Source organism: Ostrea edulis, chromosome 2 (assembly GCF_947568905.1).
Source record: "Ostrea edulis chromosome 2, xbOstEdul1.1, whole genome shotgun sequence".
NCBI lineage: Eukaryota > Metazoa > Mollusca > Bivalvia > Ostreida > Ostreidae > Ostrea > Ostrea edulis.
Window position 1 is genome coordinate 48,031,078 of NC_079165.1, and position 25,568 is coordinate 48,056,645.

General features: G+C 33.1%; 1 protein-coding gene across 1 annotated transcript in view; it reads right to left on the reverse strand.

Moving 5' to 3' along the window:
• Nucleotides 1–23,256: 23,256 nt before the first annotated feature.
• LOC130051755 (protein Wnt-9a-like) overlaps nt 23,257–25,568 on the reverse strand; it is a 21,123-nt gene continuing 18,811 nt past the window's right edge. The window contains exon 4 of the mRNA XM_056154342.1: nt 23,257–25,568. This exon is cut by the window's right edge and continues 58 nt beyond it. Within this exon, the coding sequence (XP_056010317.1) occupies nt 25,153–25,568 (416 nt within the window). The 3' untranslated portion in view covers nt 23,257–25,152.

Genomic DNA, 25,568 nt, shown 5'->3' on the forward strand with positions numbered 1-25,568 from the left:
TGTTCGAAATAAGGTGTAAGCATTTTTATTTAGTTTCAATTTCATTGATAATATCTCGCTGTCGGTAGTGCATGATACAATAAAAGGGTGGGTTTTTTAGCTCATAAAATTCAAATAAAGTAGTGTTTTAGTCCTATACGTATGATTTGATAAATTCAAGCAGCATTATTTTCCTGGTTATCAAATATGTTTGGAAGAAAATGTTACATCCTTAGTTTCCTCTCTGTGTAGGCGAGCTGGGACTCCATTATAGCAACTGTTGTGTTGTCTTGACAGTTTCTAAATCTTGATGTATAGAATAGATACTGCCAATCTCTTCTTTAATTAGTTGTAGCAAACCATTGATTACAAACGATCTTCCATTCAGAGGAGACAGATTTACAAGAGGTCCGATGCCAAGATAAAATGTATCCAAAGAATACGGAAGTTGTTAGAATTTCATGATAATACCTATGGCGGCAAAGAAAGTATCTACATTGGTGGATTAATATCTTATAGGAACCAACGTTTACATTTTTCTGTACTAGTTCAACTTTGACGAAAAATATGGTTGACGTAATTATGAACAGTTTGATATCGTATTCTCAGACTTCCATTCCTAACTTTGAATGTATTTCTTTCATAAAAGTTTTTTAAAGAGATAACAAGTTAATTACATTAATAGATTATAGTCTTTGTTACCATGTGCATGCTTTTGCCCTGTTTTAGAAAACGGATAATCCTTGGTCAGTTTTTGTGGGAACTCAAGTGGATCAAATTACTATTATTCACAGATCGTATTTTACCAGTACTTTAAATATATATTTAAACTTATGTTTACAACGATATTATCGGTTTTAAGAGCGACACGGAGCCCTAAATTGATAATAATCGTAACTTGATTTGTTAATTTATCTTTACTAATTAACAAATCAAGCTTACAATCTACCCCCACACTTACAAAAAGTGTGTCATCGGGGTAATATCAACCTTGTAAGTGCATGTAATAAAATATCCTTGATGTGTGGTTATTTCAAAAGAATGTTTATTTTGGATAATTGTGTTAGTTGTCGTCTGCTCTGTTTGAGTATTTTAAATATAATCTTAAACTTTAGTTATTATTGTAAGTTAGAGATACAATCCAAATCCAGATATCGGACCGATGAATATAGAATTCTCTTTTCATTTCCGTTGTCATATTAGTGACCCAATTTTGTTACAAACGATTTTTACCTGTTTGTCACCTTGATTATTTTACCTGTTTCTCTCCCTTAATATTTACCTTGATTATTTTACCTGTTTGTCACCTTGATTATTTTACCTGTTTGTCACCTTGCTTATTTTATCTGTTTGTCACCTTGATTATTTTACCTGTTTGTCACCTTGATTATTTTACCTGTTTGTCACCTTGATTATTTTACCTCTTTCTCTCCTTGATTATTTTACCTGTCTCTATCCTTTAATTCTTTCCTTGATTATTTTACCTGTCTCTATCCTTTAATTCTTACCTTCATTATTTTACCTGTTTCTCACCTTGCTTGTTTTACCTGTTTCTCATCTTGATTATTTTACGTGTTTGCCACCTTGATTACTTTATATGAGCATCACTGAAGAGACATTATTTGTCGAAATGCGCTTCTGGTGCATCAAAATTGGTATCGTATAAGTATTACATTATGACCCCTGGGTCGAGGCCTCTGCTGGTGGACTGTTAGTCCCCGAGGGTCTCTACAGCCCAGTAGCTAAGTACTTCGTTACTAGCTTGAAAATACGGATGTATATTTAATTGCTGTTATAAAATTTAGAAATTCATTTCAAAATTAAGGATTACCTCCCTCACGCATAGCTCTTATCCTTAGACGAATTTGACTCCACTTTTTTGGCACACTGTTTTCCCCTATAATAGCTCTAAAACTTCATTGTTATTTCGGATTTCAAACATTTTGGTTGAGCATCACTGAAGAGACATTTGTCGAAATGCGCATCTGGTGCATCAAAATTGGTACCGTATAAGTTTTACATGTCTCTTTCCTTTAATTTTCACCTTGATTATTTTACCTCTTTCTCTCCTTGATTATTCTACCTGTCTGTATCCTTTAATTCTTTCCTTGATTATTTTACTTATGTGTACCCTAAACGCATTGGTTCACGATTTTTGAAAAAAATATTTTTCATTTTTTATGTTAAACATTAAAAATATAACTCATTTAATGTTGACAGCCAAAATGAATGCAAGAATAAAAGCAATATTTTAGCCTTAAATCTGTATTTGTAAACAAAGACTCGAGTATTTTAATGTATACAAACAAACGAGTGAAATATTAATTTTATGATATATTAAAGCATCTTAATTTTGCAGTCACAAATTTTAACTTTTAGATGACACATTTTACCCAAAGAATGCTTGAAGTGTGAAAGATATAATAAACTTGGATCAATATCCATTTCTTTTGAAAATTTCGTAAACAATAACATACCGCAGTCTTTGTTTACAAAACAAATAATAAACACTCTAAAATGAACTTCTGTGATAATGTATAACCTTAATTTTTATGTGAAATCTTTTAAACACATTAGACAGTAGATTTTGATCATTAAAAGTGAAAAACAATTTTTTTTGGGGGGGGGGGGGTCGTGAATCAATCCCTTTAAGACTGTAAGAGGAATATCAAAATCTCGTATTTGACATGTTAAAACAAAAATGTGTACCATCTATCCTTCTGTGTTTAGTAAACTAGAAAACCAAAAATTAGATACGTTATATAAGGAAGGTATACTGGTTCCAAATGACAAAGCTTGTAATAACACCATCTTCGTTTGAAAGACTAATTGTTACAATTGTATTTTAGAAAACTTGGTTTTAATACCACATTTAGTTATCCAAATTATACTCAAAATTCCCTTTCAGAAGATGGAATTCTTTAATATTAAGGTTTTAGTTTTAAACACATTTGATATCACAGTCAATGGGACGGATGAATTTGAGTGGATTTCAAAATTTCACGAAAACCTTTACAAAAATATATTGCAGGTTCTAGTGAATGTTATTCCAAGCCCCTATCTTTACTTCTTGCATGTAATATTAACTGCTATGAAAGAGAACATTCAGACGTATTGTGCCACTAGATATGCGAGAAGTAATGCAAAATCAAATGTGGATTCTAAAGAAAATCCAAAGAAGAATTCACAAATTTTTCCAAAATCAACGGCAACACTTTACACCAATAATGGAAGACAAAACTTTTTGACATAGAACGTATCGTCTTCAATAAAAATGGAAATACAGTCCACTCCACTTATATTGAAGTCGGTTATTTTGAAATATCTGTTATATTGAAGTTAAAATAAATCCCCTGGTAGCAATATTTGTGTAGTTCAGCATTGGTTATATTGAACTTTGGATATAATGAACAATTCAGGTAGGTCCCCTGAATTTCATTATATCCGTAGTAGACTGTAGTTGATATCAAAATTAAAAAGATTTCGGAGTTCCTCGTTGATAATATCTATGCAGTCTTTGGAGATCACGTCTTCCAACAGTCTTTTGGAGTTCCCATATCGGCACATGTTGTGCTCCTTTATTAGCTGACCTGTTTTGTATTCTTTATTCAATAGCTACTACATAAGAAGAGAAAGTATCTTTCTGTGACCTTTAACTCGACATTTACATTCATCGAAGACGTTTTATCTATTAACAATATTTACTTTCATTCAAATGTCGATTTGATATACCCCAGTAAACTCGAAATAAAAGACACCACGGAGTCTTCCACATCTGTTTTATGTTGAATGTTTTACTGATCATATACTTTAAAGGCAAACTAAGAGATCCAGCTGCATGTGGTATTTATGTCTACAGTGTATATATCAACTGATTCGATACTGGAGAGAATGTTATACGTAGGATCAATTTCTAAACAGAGGCAGACTACTGACTTCCCTTGAATAATTCTACCCGTCGATATCCTTAAACTTCTTCATCCTACAACTCTTTCAATGACTTTTTTGTTTACCTCTTAACTCTTTCATAACATATTTTACTTTTCAACGTCCTGTACTTATGTCCTTGAATATTGCACCAGTATACAGTGTATATCCTGTAACACTTTCCTTGTCATAAAATTCTTTGTTCTAATTCTTTTAAATAATAATTTACTTGTTAGCATTCCACAACTTTCCTACAATGTTACCTGTTTCCATTCTATAACCCTTTCCTTGAATATTTTGCTCCTCAGAATCCTATTCTACATATATGTATCCTATAACTCTCTCTTTGAATATTTCCCTGTCTGTATCCTATAACTCTCTCTTTGAATGTTTCCCTATCTGTATCCTATAACTCTCGCTTTGAATGTTTCCCTATCTGTATCCTATAACTCTCTCTTTGAATGTTTCCCTATCTGTATCCTATAACTCTCTCTTTCAATGTTTCCCTATCTGTATCCTATAACTCTCTCTTTCAATGTTTCCCTATCTGTATCCTATAACTCTCTCTTTCAATGTTTCCCTATCTGTATCCTATAACTCTCTCTTTCAATGTTTCCCTATCTGTATCCTATAACTCTCTCTTTCAATGTTTCCCTATCTGTATCCTATAACTCTCTCTTTCAATGTTTCCCTATCTGTATCCTATAACTCTCTCTTTCAATGTTTCCCTATCTGTATCCTATAACTCTCTCTTTCAATGTTTTCCTGTTACTGTAACTCTTTCTTGAATATCTTACTTGTCAACATCCTTCAAGAATTCCTTCATAGATAATTATAATTTTCTGTACACATATTCCTTGACTCGTGGTAAACTTTTCAGTAAATAATGCTTATACATAATCACATATAGCTTTCCTTTACCATGTACAAATCATTTCTATCTATCGGGGGGGGGGGGTGTTCTAAATAGTTTATGATATTTCCACATTTTCATATCATTAGTCTACATATTCTGTGATCAGTTATTAGTAGAATTTATTTTTTATGCGTTATCTGTCAGGGAAAATGCACATGTACGTTCCCCTACGAATTATAAACTACCGCTGAACTCTTAAATACCTTATGTGTATGATGTTCAATATCAAAACGTATTTTTAAATGTTGCTTTAAAGAGTTTATGCAATTTTTTTAATTGGTTCTAAATTACATTTCTAATGGAAAATCATGTGCTTCCTCCCGAGGTTTTGCAATTTTAGATTTATCAAAAGAGGATGTTTTAACAATTTTGTGGTGTTTATTACTTAATGATAATGTTGTAAGACAGGAAGTTCTAAACAGCTTTGAATTGTCAAAAAGATTTAAATCATTTATATACAGGATCGATAACATATCAGTCACTGACTTATGCGAAGTTTTGCTTGTCACCAATGTGTAGAATTCAAACTTAATTTGGGTAATGTTAAAGTTATTTCTTGTCGAACAAATTAACACTTTTTAACATTCAAACTTAGTTTGGCGTAGCAGACGAACGCAAGTGACAATGTCATTGAAGTAAGTGCACACGTCTGTGTTTACTTCACAATTACCCGTTTTATCTAAAGAAAATGTACCTCTGACCAATCTTTTTTTATTATCATTAAGAATTCATTTTATTTCTACAAATTATAATTCTATTGCATCGTGTACAAACTCTTTATTGCCATTTCCCACACAGAGATTAAAAGACTGTTTTCCTTAGATCGTTTTGTTAACATTGGAATATGAATGTTCATAAACAAAATCAAAGAAAATTACTTTCCCTAAAAATGTCATGGCTTTATGGACAATTTCTTGAGTGTCTGTAAAACTGTTTTTCAAATTCGGGTGAAGCACTTCAACATGAGAAAAGAGATTATTCTATCAAATAGATCATTATTGTCATTTGACAGTGACGTAACTCATTAAGATACGAGATATATTTCAATCAGTCCAAGATATATCATCCGATTGTATAATATATGTAGGATGTCAGTCACTAATTAGGTAATTCACGCGATCTTTTTTATCCCTCGATTAAATGATGTTTGTCATTGTTCGTTTGACCTTAAACAGGTATCTCCTATTTCGGGACGATTTGCTGGTTACGCTTTTTAACCTGCAACAGTTTGCCAACACAATGTTTGTATAGACTGTTTGGATGATGTTTTACCTTGTAAATTCCATTAGCTGCTCCATATCATCTAATGTAAAATGGATCCTATAAATGAATATTAAACTAATGGTTTCACCGCGATACTGTTAATAGTTCCCGAAGAAACTCTTGGTATCAGTAAAAAATATATTGCATTGGTAAAGTTGTTGGACGTCCCATTCGGTAATTTTTCACTCATGTAAAGATGTTATTTCAAATATGAAGATATTCACTAATTTCAAAATATTCATCGTTATGTGTGCTGCATTACGAATGAAGATGACTCCAAATTTCTTTATTATAATGTTTCAACAATTCCAAGAAAATAACATTATTATGTGTACATGCATGGCGTTCTTGTCATTTTGTAATTTTAGAATTTATTGGGTGGGTGTAAATATAAATCATTAACACCCACCCAGTAAATTCAAAAATTACGATATGACATTCCAAAGTGTCTGAATAGATTCCCGAATGTTGAGCTAGCTAAAAGATATTTAAGTTTCACTCGAAATTCATGATCCATGAAGGCAAAAATAAAGGGGTTGAATATATTCTGAGCAATGTAAAACGTAGAAAAGAAAGTTAGCGCAACTTCCTCGGCATCAGTGAGTGATTCCCAAAAGGTGACAGACACACTCTGTTGCAAGACTATAACGGAGGATAGAATCAATGTTAACAGATAACTAAGCGAAATCATGACAAATATTTTCACAAAATGAGTCAATACACGGTGGTAATAATCTCTTTCTCTCCGTTGTCCGTTTCCGTGCTTAGCAGTTGTTTTCCTTTTGCTCTCGCTAGATGGCGTTTTTGTATTTGTATTTGACGAATGATCTCCAAAACCTGTGTTAAATGTCCCTTTTTTGTTCAAACTTTCTAAACTTATTGTTGAAATTTCACTATCTTCTCTTCTTTTGATGAAATCACGCAAAGTGCATCCAATTTTACCGTACAAAACAAAAATTGCTACCAAACTGCAACCTCCTGTAATCACCAGAGCATCAGCATATACGAAATCTCCTGTTGGATCACTGCTTGCACTTCTCATACACGAGTACGTTGTCAAATTATACTCTGATCTGTATTTCTTTATTACTTTGTATTGGAACGGAAGAGGGATGGCCACTATGGCAGCCAAGATAAGTGACAACAGGAGTATAAAAATCCTTACTCTTTTGTTCATCTGATTGGCATGTGGTTTACAGATTCGTCGATACTGGTCTGATGCAATGAGTAACAGAATGAATGATCCTAAGATTTGTGTTACTGCAACTAAATACCATCCAATACGACAAGCACTCTGGTAGTAAAAGTTAACACGATACATGATTAACGCTATAGAGAAGCATGAACCTATCAGTCCAGATACCAGGTTCACAACAGCAAGATACGGAATAAAGCGTCGTCCTTCGGGGTGCTTCAGTTTTGGATGTACAAATAAAACTGTTCCATTTCCCAGTGTCCCGATGAACACGTAAAATATATAGATAACCAAAATGGGCATAAATTTGACAGATTCTTGTCTATTCAGTTCAGCCAAAGTGATGTTGACAATCATTGTGTATTCTCTGTGTTTCTTTCCGGAAATTTCTTTAAAGTTGTACCGGAAGAATTTATTTTATACATTTCCGGAATCGCATCTCTCCTGTTATACATATAAATTCTTTATTACTATTTAATTCATATGTACACGTATATCACTACATGTAGCAATTATTCAAAATGGTTGTATATGTATGAATATACAAGCTATGGTATGGCTGTTAGAGATTTGTACAATGAATGTTGTATGTTGTTATTTGTAACCCATGAGAATTATCTCTCTTGGAATAATGAACTGAACTGAAATCATGGTTTAATCCTTTCAGAAAAGTTGTAACAACGATAAATTGATTGGATTACAATTTACATGTATCTATATTATTTGTCTATTGCTCGTATGGTCGCGAATTTTTCACTCAAGTAGAGACATTAGCACTTTTAAATGAAGTACCATGATTTTTACCTATGTGTGGCGCTTACAGCCGTACTAGCATGGGTTCTTTATCGTGTCAATGCTTACCTCCATTGTAGCTCACCTGAGTCAAAGGTTCACGTGAGCTTTTTTGATCAAAATTTGTCGTTGTCTGTTGGCGTTGTAAACTTTTCAGAATTTCATCTTCTTTTCCAGAAACATTGGACCAATTTCAACTAAACCTGGCATAGGGTATCATTGGGTGAAGGGGATTCAATTTTTTCCAAAGAAAGAATAATTTCCCCTTCCAAGGTGAGATAATCAAGAAAAAGCCAAAAAAATAGGGTGGATCATATTATGATCTTCTCAAGAACCTCTGGGCAAGGAAATACGAAACTTATATGAAAACTTCCTGACATAATGAAGATTTAAGTTTGTCCAAATCATGGCCCAAGGGGTAGGGTGGGGCTACAATAAGGAAATCACGTTTTAAATGGATATCTAGGGAAAATATTAAACACCTTCTCAAGAACAGCACGAGCATGATTAGTCATTTATATGCAATCATCTTCATGTAGTACAGATTCAAGTTTGTTCAAAACATGGTCATCGGAGGTAGGGCTACAATAGGGGAACAAAGTTTTATTCGGGAATATATCCGGGAGAAGCTAATAAAATCAGTTTTATTGGGGAATATATCGGGGAGAAGCTAACAGGGCCATGATCTTATTATACAACAGGAAGTGCAGATTCAGATTTGGTCAACTAATGGCCCCTGGGGGAAGGATAGGGCCACAATAGGGAATCAAAGTTTTACATGGAAATGTTTTAAATCGTCTTTTCAAGAACAGCAGGACCATGTTTTATCATATTTATATGCAAGGAGCCTTAGATTAAAGTCCGTAGATCATATTTATATGAAGGAGCCTTAGGTACTGTAGATTAAAGTCCGTAGATCAAAATTATTAAATGATAATATATATCGGAGAAAATCTTTATAAATCTTATTCTAAAGAGCAGTAGGACGAGGATTAGTCGTATCAATATGCTAGCATATTCAGGTAGTGCAGATTCAAGTTTGATCAAATCAATGCCCCAGTGGTAGGGTTGAGCCACACTACGGATTCAAAGTTTCATATGGAAATATATGGGGGGGGGGTTGAAAATCTCAAGAACAACAGGATGATTTTTGTTAACACCATGGTTCCGGAAGGTAGGTTGCACCACAATAGTGATTAATATTTTACATGGGAATATTTATATAAAAATTCTGTACAAATATTCTCTCTAAAACCACTGGCTATCATTATTCATTTTGATATGCAAGCATTCCAATGCACATGTAGTGCAAATTCATATTTGATCAAATCATTGTCGCTGAGACTAGAGTGGAACTAAGATATTGAGTGTATATATAAATATATAGATATAGGAAAGGAATCCCCCAACTTCAGCTGTGACGTACGGCCTCCGATGATTTTTTAGTAAAATATCAGAGTTTGAATTTTGCGATTTACAATGCCCCAAGATGTTAATTAATACCCTAACTTGGAAGTTTGGCATTTTATTTTACTGAAGAGTTCGTTAACATTAAAAGCTATGCCGTCTTTTGAAATCGGGTTTTTCTGTTTTTGTTAAATCTCTAGTGATGTTCATCGAATGACCTGTTTTTAAAGTCGTTGTTTATATCGAGCACAAGATTGTCCGGATTTCTCTTTTCTGTTATAAGTCTAATTTGTAATAAAGAAAATTATATCCAAAAGGCAAGACTAAACAATCTTGTGCTGGTGATGAAATTCATAAAAATTAATAAAATGAAAATCTGCAAAAACTATACGTTTTATTTTTACCTCATTTACCTGCATTGACCTCGGGTAGTAATTCTGTAGTTTTCAGACTAAGGGTGACCACATAAAACTTAGTTTTCTACCATTATATTCCAACATTCTAGGGGGAAAGGGCTGTGCACTTACTGGAGATACATCAGTGATTAATATTTACCAAAAAGTATACATGTATAATAGATCAATCAAATTTTCTTTGAAAAGCGGGATGGTAAAAAGGGACCACATGCTATAGCTAAAGTGGGGAGGTCCAAAGTTTAAAACATTCTTTTCAATAGTCGCTTGACCACACTAAATCATATCAATATGCAAACATCCCAAAAAGTTTTGTTGTTGTTGGGTTTTTTTCATTTTGATTACGGCCCTGGGTTTAAGAGTGAGATAGAATTGGGGATCAAATTTTACACAGTATATAAGTTTACAGTATACTGCAGCCAAAAACTTTTTAAAGTCATCCTCTTCAGAACACAAAAGCAAGGCCATGTTATGTGTAGTAAAATTGTTATAGATGTATTCCTATGTTGTGTGAATTCAAATTCGGTTACGTTATGACCTTGTGGAGCTAGAGTGGGGTCAAAATGTGGAATCTCACTTTTTGTGAGAATAAAAAGGGGTAAAAGATCTTTTAATGAAGAACAGTCGGGTCAATGTGACTCAGCTGAGCATTGTGGCCCATGGACCTCATTGTAAGGTTATATGCGAAAGACACGTGGTTTTCACTTCGAATGTCGAGGTCTTGCCGAAAGAACAGTCACCGTATGTCAAACATTTTCCGATAGAGTATACTCGACTAGTTTCTTATATATAGTTTATATTTTCGAAGACTTAAACATTCCCAGCATAAACTTTGAGTTGGGTGTTTAATTATTCTTTTGTATTTCATTTCTTCACTCACCACCAGTTGTACATTTGATAGGACTTGTAGATATACCTAGCTGCAGATCTGTAGAAATATTGGGATAAACCAGAGAGCTACAGATCCCTCCAATGTAAAAACCTTCCATTTACAACTTGACATTTTCTATACACGATTTAAGTTTTATATACAGTAATGTATATATAGTTTTACTAAACCTTTTTATATTAAAAAAAAAACTAGCATATTTTCCAATGCATACGAGTATGACTAAGTGATACCTTCAAACATTTAATTTAGCCCCAATCAAATTAAAAACTCCATCAAAACTTGCATGTTTACGAATTAACAATAATAAATTTCATTCACATGTCATTTTGATCATATCCCAGTGAACTCGAAATTTAAAAAAAAAAACTCCGTAGACTCTTCCACATCTGCTTCATACATAGATTGATATTAACGGCAAACTAACAACTCAACTTTATGACAAACGGGATGACTTCGGCGGGTGTGACCAGTCGACAGGAGATGCATACTCCTCCTAGCACCTGATCCCACCTCTGGTGTGTTCGGGGATCCGTGTTTGCCCTACTCTTAATTTTGTATTCTTTGTAGGAGTTATGAGATTGATCACCCTTTCGCGTATCCATGTTAAGTTGAGAATTCAATTCGAACCCATTGATTAATGTATTTATTCTATTTCCAATACCACCGTTTTCGGTAAAGCAAATGATTGATATAAATCTCCTCTAGACGTTAAATAAACTTTGGACTATTGAAAAGTATTTCTAACTCTTATAAGAGTCGTAAATCAATTACAATATCAAAACCTATTTAAGGTGGGTCCTTAGTCCTGGATTTTTGGGGTTTAGGTAGCATTTTTTTTTTTTTTGGAATCATTAAATTAACATTCAGAGTAATGAAAAAAGGCAAAACAGTTAAGGATTTCCATATTAATTTTCATTACATACACCACTAAAGTCATGTACCCCCAATGTAGGTTTTTATGAAATTCATTGGAAACAGTTATTTGTTGTTTATTTTAATATAAAAACAACAAAATATTTTTTGAATTGCATTTATTTATCGGGAAACATGTCAATAACTAAAACACATGTCATATTCGATATGTTCATTAAGTTTTAGAATAATATGTGCAAAATTATTGAATTAGCGTTATTCTCCAAAATGTTAAAAAACAAACAAATGCGGACACATTTTCCTTACAGCATGGTTTACATATCATTTTTCATTTTTTCTGTTTATATTAGTAGAGTTACATCTGTTATAGTTATTTATGGGGGGAAATCCATACCTTTCCTCAATAATTTCAAATCTATAGCTTCCAGATTATGTATACCCCATAAAAAAACTGAAGTCTGGCACCATACAGCTGAGCTATTTAAAATCACTCGAGATTAAATTTTATGTAATTTCATGAAAAGACACAGATAATGATTCCTTATCATCTTGGTAAAATGTTTGTCAAAAATAAAGGAAATCTATCGCATTATGAACTTGATAAATAATTTAATGAAAACAGAGTTATTGTCCTTGGATTCAATATTTTGAAACATGTCATTGACTATTCAAATATAACTAAGACTTTTGAAATATTTTATGGCTAACAAGATTTTTACAATAACTATTGAAAAAGATTCCAACAAAATTTATGTTCCTGTCATTAAATCATTGACTTTGCAAAATCCTATGACGTCACAGGAGTGTGGAACTACGTTTAAACAAGTTTTATTTTACCAAATTAAAATTATTTCATCCAAAACATTTCACTGAAAAATATTTGTGTGAAAATAAAAATCATAGACAGTGTTGTTTGTAAATGAAGAGAGAAAGTACTGAAACATATGAATAATTATGTAAATCAGCGGGGTTCGAATTCACCAGCAACCTCTCTACGTAAAGAAGCGAACTTTATTGAAGCTGTGGGTTTTCATTTCAAATAGGGTTTTAATAAATGTTTGAAGATACACCTAAATACAATTATGGTGGGAAAATATGTTAGGAATTGTTTTTAAACTTTGAGACGGCAATATAAACTACAAATACCTCAATTATGCGCAGAATAAATCGATCTGTAGCTCCCTTGTCTACATGTATTTTAATTTTTCCCCAGAGAGCTACAGTTTTGTAACTACAATATCATTTAATTTTACATGTTAAACGCTTTTTCATTGGTTGAAAAATTATTGGAATATCGTATCCAACGAAAAAAAAAATAAATCGCCGGAACTACTTTCAATTGGAATGTTGGGGGCTCCTCTGGATACTTCGTATTTATAAATAGATTAGTGAATCCTGAAAAGAAAAAATTAACAATTCTATCGATCTATATAAATTTCTTAAAGAAAAACAAACAAATATCAAAAATAAATAATGATTAATTATGCAAATTGAATAAACATGGCTATTTGAGGACACCTCCCCCCACCCCACCCCACCCCACCCCACCCCACCCCAAATATAACAACACACGTCTCCTTCTGCAATTCCGGGATGAGAGTTAAATGTATTCAACCGGGGATGACAATAGTCCAGTTTGCACCTTGCGACAACTTCCTTCATGTCACGAACCCAAATACCAGATACACCGCACACTGCCTCAGAGATACTGCAATATCGTAGCCCTTAACGACTATGGTTTCAAACTCCGACATAAGATATTTATGAGTGGGCACCGAAACGAGGCTTCCGTACGACGTTACAACAGCCGTCACGGAATTCACTGATAAAACTCGAAAAACCCTCTGTAACACTCACTTGTCCACCTGGAAGACGTGACAACCCTCAAGAGAACCCTACCTCGCATCCCACATCTTGATTATGTACGTGTCCCACGCTTCCCGTTAGTACCAACATCTAACTTTGCACTGAATTCCAGTTCCACTGAACAAAATTCCTGCAATTTTCTCTCAACAGGACTTATCTCTAACTTATCCTATTAAAACTGCATTCTTCAGTCCACAAGAAACCCGTTTGCTCAACAGTAAACAACAGTTCGTGGATGTCGCCATTAACGGATTTAGTTTTTTTTTTTAAAGTTGTGTAATCACATATTACTACGCCCATCTCGAAATGACATAGAATGTAGACCAAAAATAACTCGTTAATTCAACACAAATCAAATAATGTTTTATCATGTAAACTCAATCTTTTAGAATATTAAATGATGAGGAATAAATTCATTGGATGGAGGTATACCACGAAAAAAAAAGAAAGACGGTAAACTTTTGCATCATGCACTACGCGCAATGATGCAGTTTTCCGTCTTTCTTTTTGTGGAATACCTCCATCCAACGAAAAAATAATAAATTCAATTCTTAAATATCTTTCCTCTCAAAACAACTTGATACATGATATGTATTGACGAGAATTAAGCGAGAAATCGCAAATGATAACAAAAAGATTTGTTTGTACTATTACAGATACCAATAGTCTTGAAAATGCTGTTTGGACCTTGTACAGCAAACACGTGGACTTAACATAATTATACAGCACTAATGGTTGAGTACGACACAGTATGAACATACATAACAGTGTCGATTAGTCCTAAATAAATACAAAAGATGAAGTTGTTTGTTTGTTTTGATTTCATGAAATAGAGACCATTCTCTAATAGAAGCGATTGTGTCCTTAAGTATTAAAACACCCGTATATATGATGTATAGGTCTAATTTAAGAAATAAATTCAATTTCTGAAAATACATTAGGGTATGAACTGCGACACTTGATATCATGAATCAACAATGCGTTTTATAGTATGCTGGCGTGAAGCGTTGCTGTTCATACTCTCATGTATTTACATTCTACGTCTAATTTTGTAAGATATCAAAGGTGAAAACATTCGATTGGAAATGTGAATAATTTAAGCTTACTTGTTACACGCAATTTGATTGGTTCATTTCACTTTATCAACATTCTTTATATCATATATAAACAAAATTGCCCTTTAGTCCCGCTATATGACGTTAAAAGAATGACGTCACAATACGTTTGGCCGTTCAGTTTCCATTTTGTTGCTACGGCGATATTGGTCCGCGTCATATAAAATTGATATTTTCTTTAGAATTATCCATCAAATAATATCAAACGCGGTTTACTAAATCAAATTATAAAGATTGAAAGTAATTTATACGATATAAAGTAAGTTTTGACAGTGTATACAATTTTATAAACCGCTTCGCAATTTAGGCCTACAATTATGCGTTAACTGCCCCAACTTACTTTATATCGTATAAAACAAATGAAAATTACTTTCATTCCTTAAATATATTAGACATGAATACTGAATACTCAATGACGTAAATGAATATAGTATGTTTTACGGCGTGACCGTGTTTGAGGGCGAAGCAAAAAAGTTTTGACATTAGTATCTATATCCAAAACAGGACAAAAACAACCCGAAGTTAGCACGCGGACGGAGCTGTATCAAAGCATCCTAATTTTTGGACATTTGATCCACCTATATATTGAACGCGGGAAATATAACGCAATTGATGTAAACAGTATATTGTGACGTCATATTCAGCGTCGTTATTTAGCAAATTTACAAAAAAAGCGTTTGAACCACAACAAAAAACATGGCGTTAATCGTGGAGTGATTATATATGATTAAGAAAATAAGATTTACATGCTTTTACGGAATTTATGTGTAACATCTCAGAACGACGTGAACTAGGGTAGACGAGATTCAAAATGGAGGAATACATGTCCACGCGCTAATATTCGAATCGACGCCATTGGTACCAAACTTTTCAAGTTCCATAGGTATGGTTTAATTTTTCATTATTTTCCTATATTTTCCTTTTAAACATGTATATACGTGTTACCTATAGGGAGAGCTCCGCTCTCACGGCCCTTCGGGCCGTGAGAGGGCTTCGCCCTCTATGATACGATTCCAGTGTTGAAAGCCAGTTTTGATTTGTCTTTTTATTATATCAAAACTAAATTTTATACATATACAATTTCTTATGGTGTGTGTGTGTGTTTAATTGTCAATGTGTCAGCTATTTCAATCTTATGATTATTCTTGTGACTTTTAAAACATTGGATTTCGGTCCGCTGTACAATGCAAGATCTAACTATTATTTAGATAAGTAAATCAAATTATTAAGGTTTCTTAATTATCCTAAGGACTAAAGAATGTCATCTGGTATACTTTTCAAGACAGTTTTTAAAAGTTTGTGAAGTAAAAAGGCGGACCACGTACCTGTGTTTGCAGAATTTAAAGTGTAACGTATACGATGTACTAGATTCTGACCCTGTAGTGAGTAGAAATAGAATTACGAGTTATATGAATCGGCAAAAGTTACTAATGAAAGACTACATTCCAATCGTACTGGTGATACATGTAATGCGGTCACCCTGAATTTAAAAATTGAGTTTCTGATTAATACTGATATTAAGAAATAGGCCTAGATGTTTTAAAAATACATTTAGTTTTTCATTGATGCTGTGAAATCATTCAAAATGATGCGGCAATGTTTATGGATTTCTAATTACAGCGTATATACATGATATAACATACAGTTATTTAATGTTTATTCATGTTTACAAACTTTCGGTGATTATATGACTGGACGAAGAGTCACTAGGGAAATAATCGTTTCCATTTCGATAAGATGATACATATGCTATCATTTCCGATGATAGCACAAATATTAAACTTCATTCTATCCCCCCTCTCTCTATCTATCTCTTTTACAGCAACATCAGTTAAAGAGAAAAATTAAGTGTCCATAACGATGCATTTGAGCGCCTATATTTACTATTTCTTTGATAACTACAGGAAACTAATAAATTATTGACAAGGGAAAGGTAATGATTGGTGTTTTTTTTTTCTCACTCTGAAGTATGAAATCGACTGTTTGATTATATAAAAAGTTCTTAGGTTGTTTTGCACAATAATAACTACACATTTACTCCAAGTTCGAGTGTGAAAAAAATGTGTTTTTCTTTATCTATTTTTAAAAGTGAGATTCTCAAAGAAGGCCCATCAGAAGATGGGGATAACTTCTTGTTATTTTCATGTCGTTTCTTTCATCTACTTCTTATGTTTACTTTGGAAGAATATATAACAATTAGGCGGCTGGTAACCTCTTATATCAAATAGCAACAGTTCCCTTCTGATGTGTTATAAGAACAAGAGAGGTAATCTGTTTGAACCGATTTTATCGAAACACTAGTTATCTCTCTTGATCTCGTATGGTTGCATTCTAAACTCGTGACGTCAATCAATGTTAAACACTGAATATTTTAAATAATATATGATAGATAGATAGATAAATAGATTTTATTTCAAAGATGAAGAAAGAAGATTAAAACAAAACGAATATTAGTCCATGGTTAAATGCCGAGGAATGTACATGACTAACATACTGTATAGTGCGGTGCTGGTGTCCTCAAACTCCCGTCCATTTTACATATTGTGGACTGCATGCACACATTCAGAACTATAATGCATTTTCTGGTTTTCCAGTGGTAAGTGAGAAGTAACGGTATATTAGATATAACTCTATCATAGTACTCATTTATTTCTTTATTTCACCAAACATGTTGACATAACACCACATGAAGCAATATATATATATATATATATATATATATATATATATATATATATATAAAAGTAAATATCCACACCAGTAATAGTATAACAAAGAAATATTAGAACGCCGAAAATTACTCAACCGGTTTCATTTTCAATCTTCATGAGTTATGACATAACTCTTGATGATTGAAAATGAAACCAGTTGAGCTATTTTCGGCGTTCTAATTTTTCTTTATATATATATATATATATATATATATATATAGATATAGATAATAGTTACTTTTTGCAATGATCGGTAAAAGTATAGGTAAAAAATAAAAATGAAACACGAAGACGTTTAGTAAAGCTTTAGCGCTTTCATTTCAAATCTTCAGAAGAAGAACATATATCGCTATGTTACTAAATGTAAAGCTTCTGAAGATTTGAAATGAAAGCGCTAAAGCTTTACTAAACGTCTTCGTGTTTCATTTTTATTTTTTACCTATATATATATATATTTTTTTTTTATATATATAGTGTTTAGAGTTTTATATATATATATACACATTCAATAAATTCTTTTTTCTTGGTATCGGGGTAGAATAAAGTCAAAAAATAAAATCCAATACTCAAACTTTTATCTATAGCGCTTTCGACGAGCCCGCAGGGCGAAAGCGCTATAGATAAAAGTTTGAGTATTGGATTTTATTTTTTGACTTTATATATATATATGTATATGTATATATATATATATATATATATATCATGTTGTGTTAGCAAGTAGATCATGGTACACTTACAAATAGATGAAGATTGAAACATGTATGCATATATTTACATCAAAATGACACTTTAGCATAGACAATCATATGTACTATGATATTATCGACTACCGTACTGTACACTTATACTCTGCCTCTAGAAAACAAAATTCTGTTAAGTTGATCAAATTACCAAGTAAAAACGTGTAAAATGTATCACTACAGTTCTGAAAATAACACAACTCATGTCACATGACAGGCAGATGAATTTTTCACTCCATATATCAGAACAAGTGTTCAATATTTTTAAAAGTTTGCTGAATAGTATCAGAAATGAGGGGAGAAAATTAATATCCTGATAGAATGAATTGTCATTTTGAAGAAATGATTTTGTATTTACATCTTCAGCAATTCTTACTTCACCAACGTTAACATCAAAATGCATAGAATATGAAATATGTACATATTTAAGTTCGTTTAGCATTTTGAATTTAGAATTAGTAATAGTTTCATACATGTACAAACAGCTTCGATGTCTGCCGTTACATATTTGGTCAATGGATTACAGCAGGGCCGTAAATTACATGGAGGCGGAGGAGGCAGCTGCCTCCTCCAACTTTTGAGCCAAAAAAAATTAAAATTTAAAGTTCATTAGAATTTATGTTGTTTCCAATAACTAAGAACATGATACCTCCCTTAAAAAGCATTCCAAATCTTTCTTTTAGAATGAGTTAGTCAAGTAACATCTTAGAAGGCCCTAGAATCAAGGATTTTGCACGAAACGTGTTCAGTGTGCACAAAATGTGCTCAGCGTCTGGGGGCCTGAGACCCCCGCCTAATTTCCTGCCTCCTCCAAATTGAAGGTTAATTTACGGCCCTGGATTACAGAAAAATCAAAGAAAAACTATGACATGTGGACTCACACCTACTTATTTAGAGAGTGAGTAACGTAAAATAAATCTGCTGATACTAACACCTAGACGATATCCTCTACAAAACCGACTACCTTTTTTAACAATGCGTTTGAAATATACAAGATGAACATAAGAGATATCGCATTCCGGTGTTTCTCATCCTATCTGAACGTCGAGTGAAATTTATCCAGCTCTTTCATCATGCATGGAATCTGATCGTACAAGACATGGTGTTCTAACTGTTTAGGAACATTGTTATACATGTACGTATGTCGACGACGGAAAAGAGAGAACTATTACTCATGGACGAACACCTATATCTTACTTCTCCCTTTTTTTCTTTTCTTTTTTTTTTTCCTTGAAGAAATAGTATGCGCTTTGGCATCATGCTCCAAACTTTTGTTGTTGTTTTTAATGGATGACTTACATTTAGAATATGACTGCAAACCTCATGTCTGTACAATACAGCCAGAATATTATTATCTTATTCGTATCGAAAATATAATAGACAATGAGGGCAAATCTAAAAGTGTATAAGACTTAATAATAATTGTATAAAATATTTATCATCGTTCAAGCTTTACATTTATTTTTAAAAATCTACATGTAATTAATTTTAAAGATTGTAAGGTGACAGTTCTCGGCACCACGTACTTTTTTCTTTCAAAAATGTCAGTGTATATATATATATATATATATTGTGTGTGTAATGTTAACAGTACACCTTCGTTAACAGCAGTAAACCGCTCAGATTTCTTGTTATGAATATTAACATAATTTAGATGACAATATCAGATATTTCAATGGAGAAATATATTACAGCTCCAATCTTTCTGACTTATTTTATGATGATTGGGGGGAGTACCTGATTTCAGTAGTGTACTCTCGATGATTGATGCCGTCAGACGTTTTGTAAGACACATTCCAGAGATACTGCCAAGATTCTTTGAATTTGTGTCTTTGGTAGCTGTGTGCATCTTGACATCTTTGCAATCGTTTGATCAGAAGCAACTGTACAGGGCAAAAGGCTACATACAAACCAGTTAGTCTATTATGACAGTCGCTCAATAGATAAACCTCATTCTTTATCACCTGACAATGGTCTTCTTTTTTTCCTTTAGTGCTTCTGATTTTTATTCTAGGACAGTGAAGTCATTTTGAAATTACCTTATTGGTGGAGTATCTGAGTTTTGACTGAGATTTTGTCTATGAATATCATGACTTACCACAGAGCCAGTAAATGTTTGGTACTTATCACAAAAATTCTTAGTTCTTCAGGCTATCCAACTGTCGACAAACACAAGATCCTCCATCTGTGTGAGCAGGCCTAAGTTAATTAATACCACCGGTTGATTTATTTTATTACTAGTATCATAGAAAGGGAGACAAGATGCTACATGTAGATACATCTTGAAGCTTTCAATGATTATTGTAACTTTATTTCACTATAAATATATTGTCAGTTAGATCACAGAGAATGGGCACAAGAGTGTAGTCAAATATAGACTGTCTCTGTAAATGATAGACTTTAATTTTCGTTGCTGAAAATGGATTGCTTTCGTTAAAAACATCAAAATGACATTAGGTGATGTGAATTTTCACTTTATACCACTGTAATGTTAGATGGGTCTTTTTTAAATCTATACATAAAGATACAATAAATTGATAGGATCCTTTCAAATTGTTTTCATAATACTGTACATTCAAGTCCCTTTATTTTAGGCATCCATGTCGAAGACTTCATATTTCCACCGCCGATCTATTTATCATGGCAGTTCAGCAAACTAACCTGATGACATGAACGACTCCTCTTCCAGCACCACACAACCACTTCTGTTGTGTCCGAGCGACCTGCTCCTCGACACGGATGGGACCGATATTTTACGTCTTCATCCGACAAACTTCTCCAAAGATCGAATATAAACACAATAAAACTATATTTGACACTCTAGCTAGTTACATATATTAGGAATTTTGAATCATATTATCTTGCAACTGCTATCATATCACATAAATAATGAAATATTCTTATATATGACGAATCAAATAATCAAAATAGACATTAAAAAGAAATTTTTAAAAAGCATATTGTTTGCCTCTAGTAATTCTGAAGCGCGCCATGTTGGTGGTAGGTGTAAATCATGAGGGTCATGCATCTTCAAAGTTTCGCTACATTTAACAAATTAGGCCACGGTGTGAAAGTCGACTGTAGCTGTCAAAATTTCATTTATCAACGATTTTTCGCTCGTTTTGCTTTTTGTTGTTAACAGCTGTAAAAACAAAAAGACCATGCATTATTTGCGTTAAATTCCATCTTTTACAACTGATATTTGACGTGAGGGTTTTTCTCCTAATTTTCATAAACTTTAAGTTTTATATCTGATGAAAGCTCTCAACGCATTCCTATTGTTTTAAATTTGGAATCAATTTAGCGTTTGTCAACAATCTATGTTTAATATAATTGGTACAGACTGATATAAATCTGGTCTCCAGGTGTGTAAATTTTTACCATGTGATGTTTTGCTGAATCACAGCTTAACAACTTTGGACATTTTCCCCGTGTTTCCCTGGGTACTTTGGAGATTTTCCCAGAATTTCCCTGGGTACTACCTTTGGACATTTTCCCTGAGTTTCCCTGGGTACTTTTGACAATGCTGGTCATGATTACTAGGCATAGTTTACCTCCGTTTGTTTTATTTATCCATTCCTTCACCTTGCTAAGTCAGAGGAACATTGCTTGTCATAACTAATTACGCTCACTGTGTAATTGTTTATATATACCGTAATCTTTCCCCCCCTTTTTTTTTATCTATCAGCAAATAAAAACGGCGGGGTGTAATGGATGTATCTCGAACACAAATGGTTGTTCCATCAATATTTCTTAGGTGTAGTAACTGGTGTAACAGTAGTTCAGCTTTGTAAAATCAATTCAAATTAGAAAAGAGCACTATCATGTTCCGATAACGACATGAATTAAATAAAACGCTCAAAATTCAATTCAATTTTCGTTTCGTACAATGGTATGCTATATATATAATTGTACATCACCAAGGACCAAAACGTCATACCAGAAGAATTCTCCGAAAACAGTCACAGAGGATACAATAAACGAATGTCTCAAAGTGCAGACTTCCAGGGAACACCACAATAAATGCCACAAAAACACGGGGCAATGTCATAAAAAAGCTATAAAAATTTCAAAATATATATGAAAATTTAATATCTTGTCATTTTACCGAAATTAATGTCCATCAAGACTAGAATGGTATGTCTGGGTTGTCGTATGTGAAAATCGTGTACCAAATTTTACAATTTGGGATCTATGCGATCATCTTCAACATTTTTAAAACTATTTTTACGATGTACACGGTTTTTCATATCATTTGTACCACTGAAGCTCAAGTACAAAGAGGTCGACTATCTCCTCGTGTCTACATGACTTTACACTTCAGAGGTGAAGTTGAATTTGGTGGTAATGTTAGGTTGGATGATGAAGGTGGTCATTTGAAGCAAAAGATTAAGTAGCAACGAAGAGTTCTACCTGCTATCAGAAGGTGTTTGGGATAATGTGTATATGTAATAAATACTCAATTAAGTATTTTTATTTCAACGAAAATAGAAGATACATGTATACGTTGTTCCATACACCTGCAGCGTACAAGGACTGATAGTTTTCTTTTGTTAGTTTAGTTGCATTTAATGCAAATCATTTTTTTTCTAGTAAATTTGGTTTTACACTGAGGAGGGAAATTTGAGCTCTCAGGTGTTTCTTTTCTTTCTCCATCATCAAGTAGTACTTTCAAATTTTATATAATCTAGATGAAAACTGTAAACACAGTTTTGGCAGCCATCAGCCTACTTCTATGTTGTCCATAACAAATGATAACACTTGTTTAGATGTACGAACAGCAGAATGAGAGATCTAATTAGAAATATGAAAGAGATTCTTCTCACAAAGCAATCGCATTTTGATTCTCAAGGAAATGCAAACAGTTGTAAATAAACAACATCCTGTTTCTTTTGAATTGCGCACAAATATTATGATCTTACAAAATATCAAACGTTTGCAAAAAAATAATAAGAGAAACCAATGAACTGAAAAACATTGTAGCATTAATAGGAAGAAATTTAATTTGTGTTCGGGACTTTAAACCTTCAAAGATTCCATAAACGATAACAAAACATATAGCACAGGTGTTTGAAGCACTGAGGTGTTTGAAGCCAAGTTGAGAGAGGACTGGGCTTGGTATATGTAGGTTGCGTCACATGCTTGGGCAAAAATTAATGAACGCATGTTATCAAAACAGTAAAACCATATTTATTAGTTGATGATCTGTACAAAAGTACTTTGTCCATAGCAGCTTTTCCAAAATGTATATCATATTTTACACAAAGAAATAGTTGGGGGAGGGTTAAAAAACAAGAATGGTCCATTTTTCATATGATACATGTTATGATACAATGACAAAGATTAAAATAGTATTATCACAATTTATAATCAAGAAACATGAAAAATATAATACAATCAATCCAGGATCGCCGTGATCGTTCTGAATTGAAATGAAAATCCACCACATTTAGAGGCTGACGAAATACGTCACAATAACCAATACATAATTAAAATCAATCAACTGCTACAGGCACAGTGTGTGAATGCACTAGCCTGCATGCATGCACCTGTTTTTATACAAACTTGCAAGCAACTTCGACTGAATCAAATAGCGTTAGGTGTGACGTATTTTGACAGAATTCATATCCAGTGATTCAACTGCTTCAGAGCTATAACAGTGATCTTCAAATGATTCTAAATTAATTTCTCTCCATATTTTATAATCTTCTACAAACAAATACAGGGATCATAACATTTGTCAAGTTCCCTCGTTGATGCTACTCATTTTTTTTCTAAAACATAACAAATTAAATGCAAACCTCTGAAAGCAACCAGTATATAGAATAAAAGATAGAAAATGGTTTTAATGGAATAAAGAATAAGCAACACATCCTGTTAATTGTTAAACTTTTGTTATTCTGGTTTTCTTATTTTCAACCATTCAGATGTAGATTTACTGCATTTATTACAAGTTCTATACTTTTAATATTCTCTTAAGTCAGGATTTTTACTTTCACAAATATGATGTATAATAGAAAACTGAATAAATCATATTATTATATGATCGAATAAAACCGAGCTTTCTGAATGACAGATATAATATTGAACGCTATATTCACCCGCACGTGCCGTTGAGTTGAATATAATATTTGATTTCTCCAACATCGGAGCAGAATCAAAATTAAGAATTTCCAAATTGACACAATTGATTTTTTTTTTGGCCATTCAATACCAACTCGCGTCTCTACTCACTTGAGTTCGAGCAGATCTTGAGAGGGTGGTGACTTTTATCACGAACTGGAATAACATTTGTTGAATTACAGTAACATTGAATCCGATCTAAAGAGGGCCGATCAGGTATCGTTGAATTTGTTCTAGTAGCCGGTTTCCATGTTTTAAATTATTTAGTAATATACTAAACAAAAACTCGCGTCTCTGATCACTTTCAACTAGGTCTTACATTGTATCTGTATACAACTAGGTCTTACATTGTATCTGTATACAAAGTAATCGACCTGGTATCCAGTCATAGGCTTTCATAGCCAATTTCGATGTTTTGATTTATTCAATCATATAATAAAACAATGACATTTTGACGTCACTACGATACTTTAGCTACCTGAGAAAAATTGTATTTTACCGATCCCTTTGGTCTCGGTGAATATTGTATTTTTGTATTTTACCGATCCCTCCGGACTCAGTGAATAATTGTACTTTTGAGGAAGCTAAAACATCCCTGTGACCTCAGAATGTCAAAAACTGTATAATGTACAGAAAACTAAACAAAGCATAATGTACACGGATCTAAAAGCCATTAAAGTACATAACAATAAATGAGATTCACTTGTTACAATTCTAGCAATAAAAATAACGATAACATAATATCTGTAATACATCATGACAAATAATGATGTACACGTGTAATAATAAGAAATTAAAAACGTTCGGTAACTTATTTTTGGATTGAAGATTCTGTCACGAAACATGAAGTCAACAGCACATATAGCAATATATCACAGGTTTGATTTTGTATGATATTCAGATTTTGAAAGATATTTTCCATTGTACTTTCATTCTTTGTTTATTTGCATGTATAAACTTCCTGGTCTGTCAGACATCTATTGCAATTAAACTTGCAGCACCAAACAACTTGACACTGGCATCGTTCATACGTCTTCCGCGTCATGACGTTATAGCCACGCCCACAACATAATGAATGACAAGTATTATTCTTATTGCATTCACGACCCGTCGTTCCTGTGGAATAACTGCTTTTGCTGCAGAAACTGGGAGAATTTTCTATGAAAACCATGTCTACCGATTTAGGTGTTGAATTTTTTGGATCTGAAGCGGATTCCTCTCTCCTTATGGATAGAGCAAACTTGCCATTCGCATTGTTTGTATTAGTATCCACCTTGTATGCTCTTTCGTACTTCCGCTTTAAAATCTGTCCTATTTCATGAAAGGGGGCTAACTGGCGCCAGCATGTCTTGACCG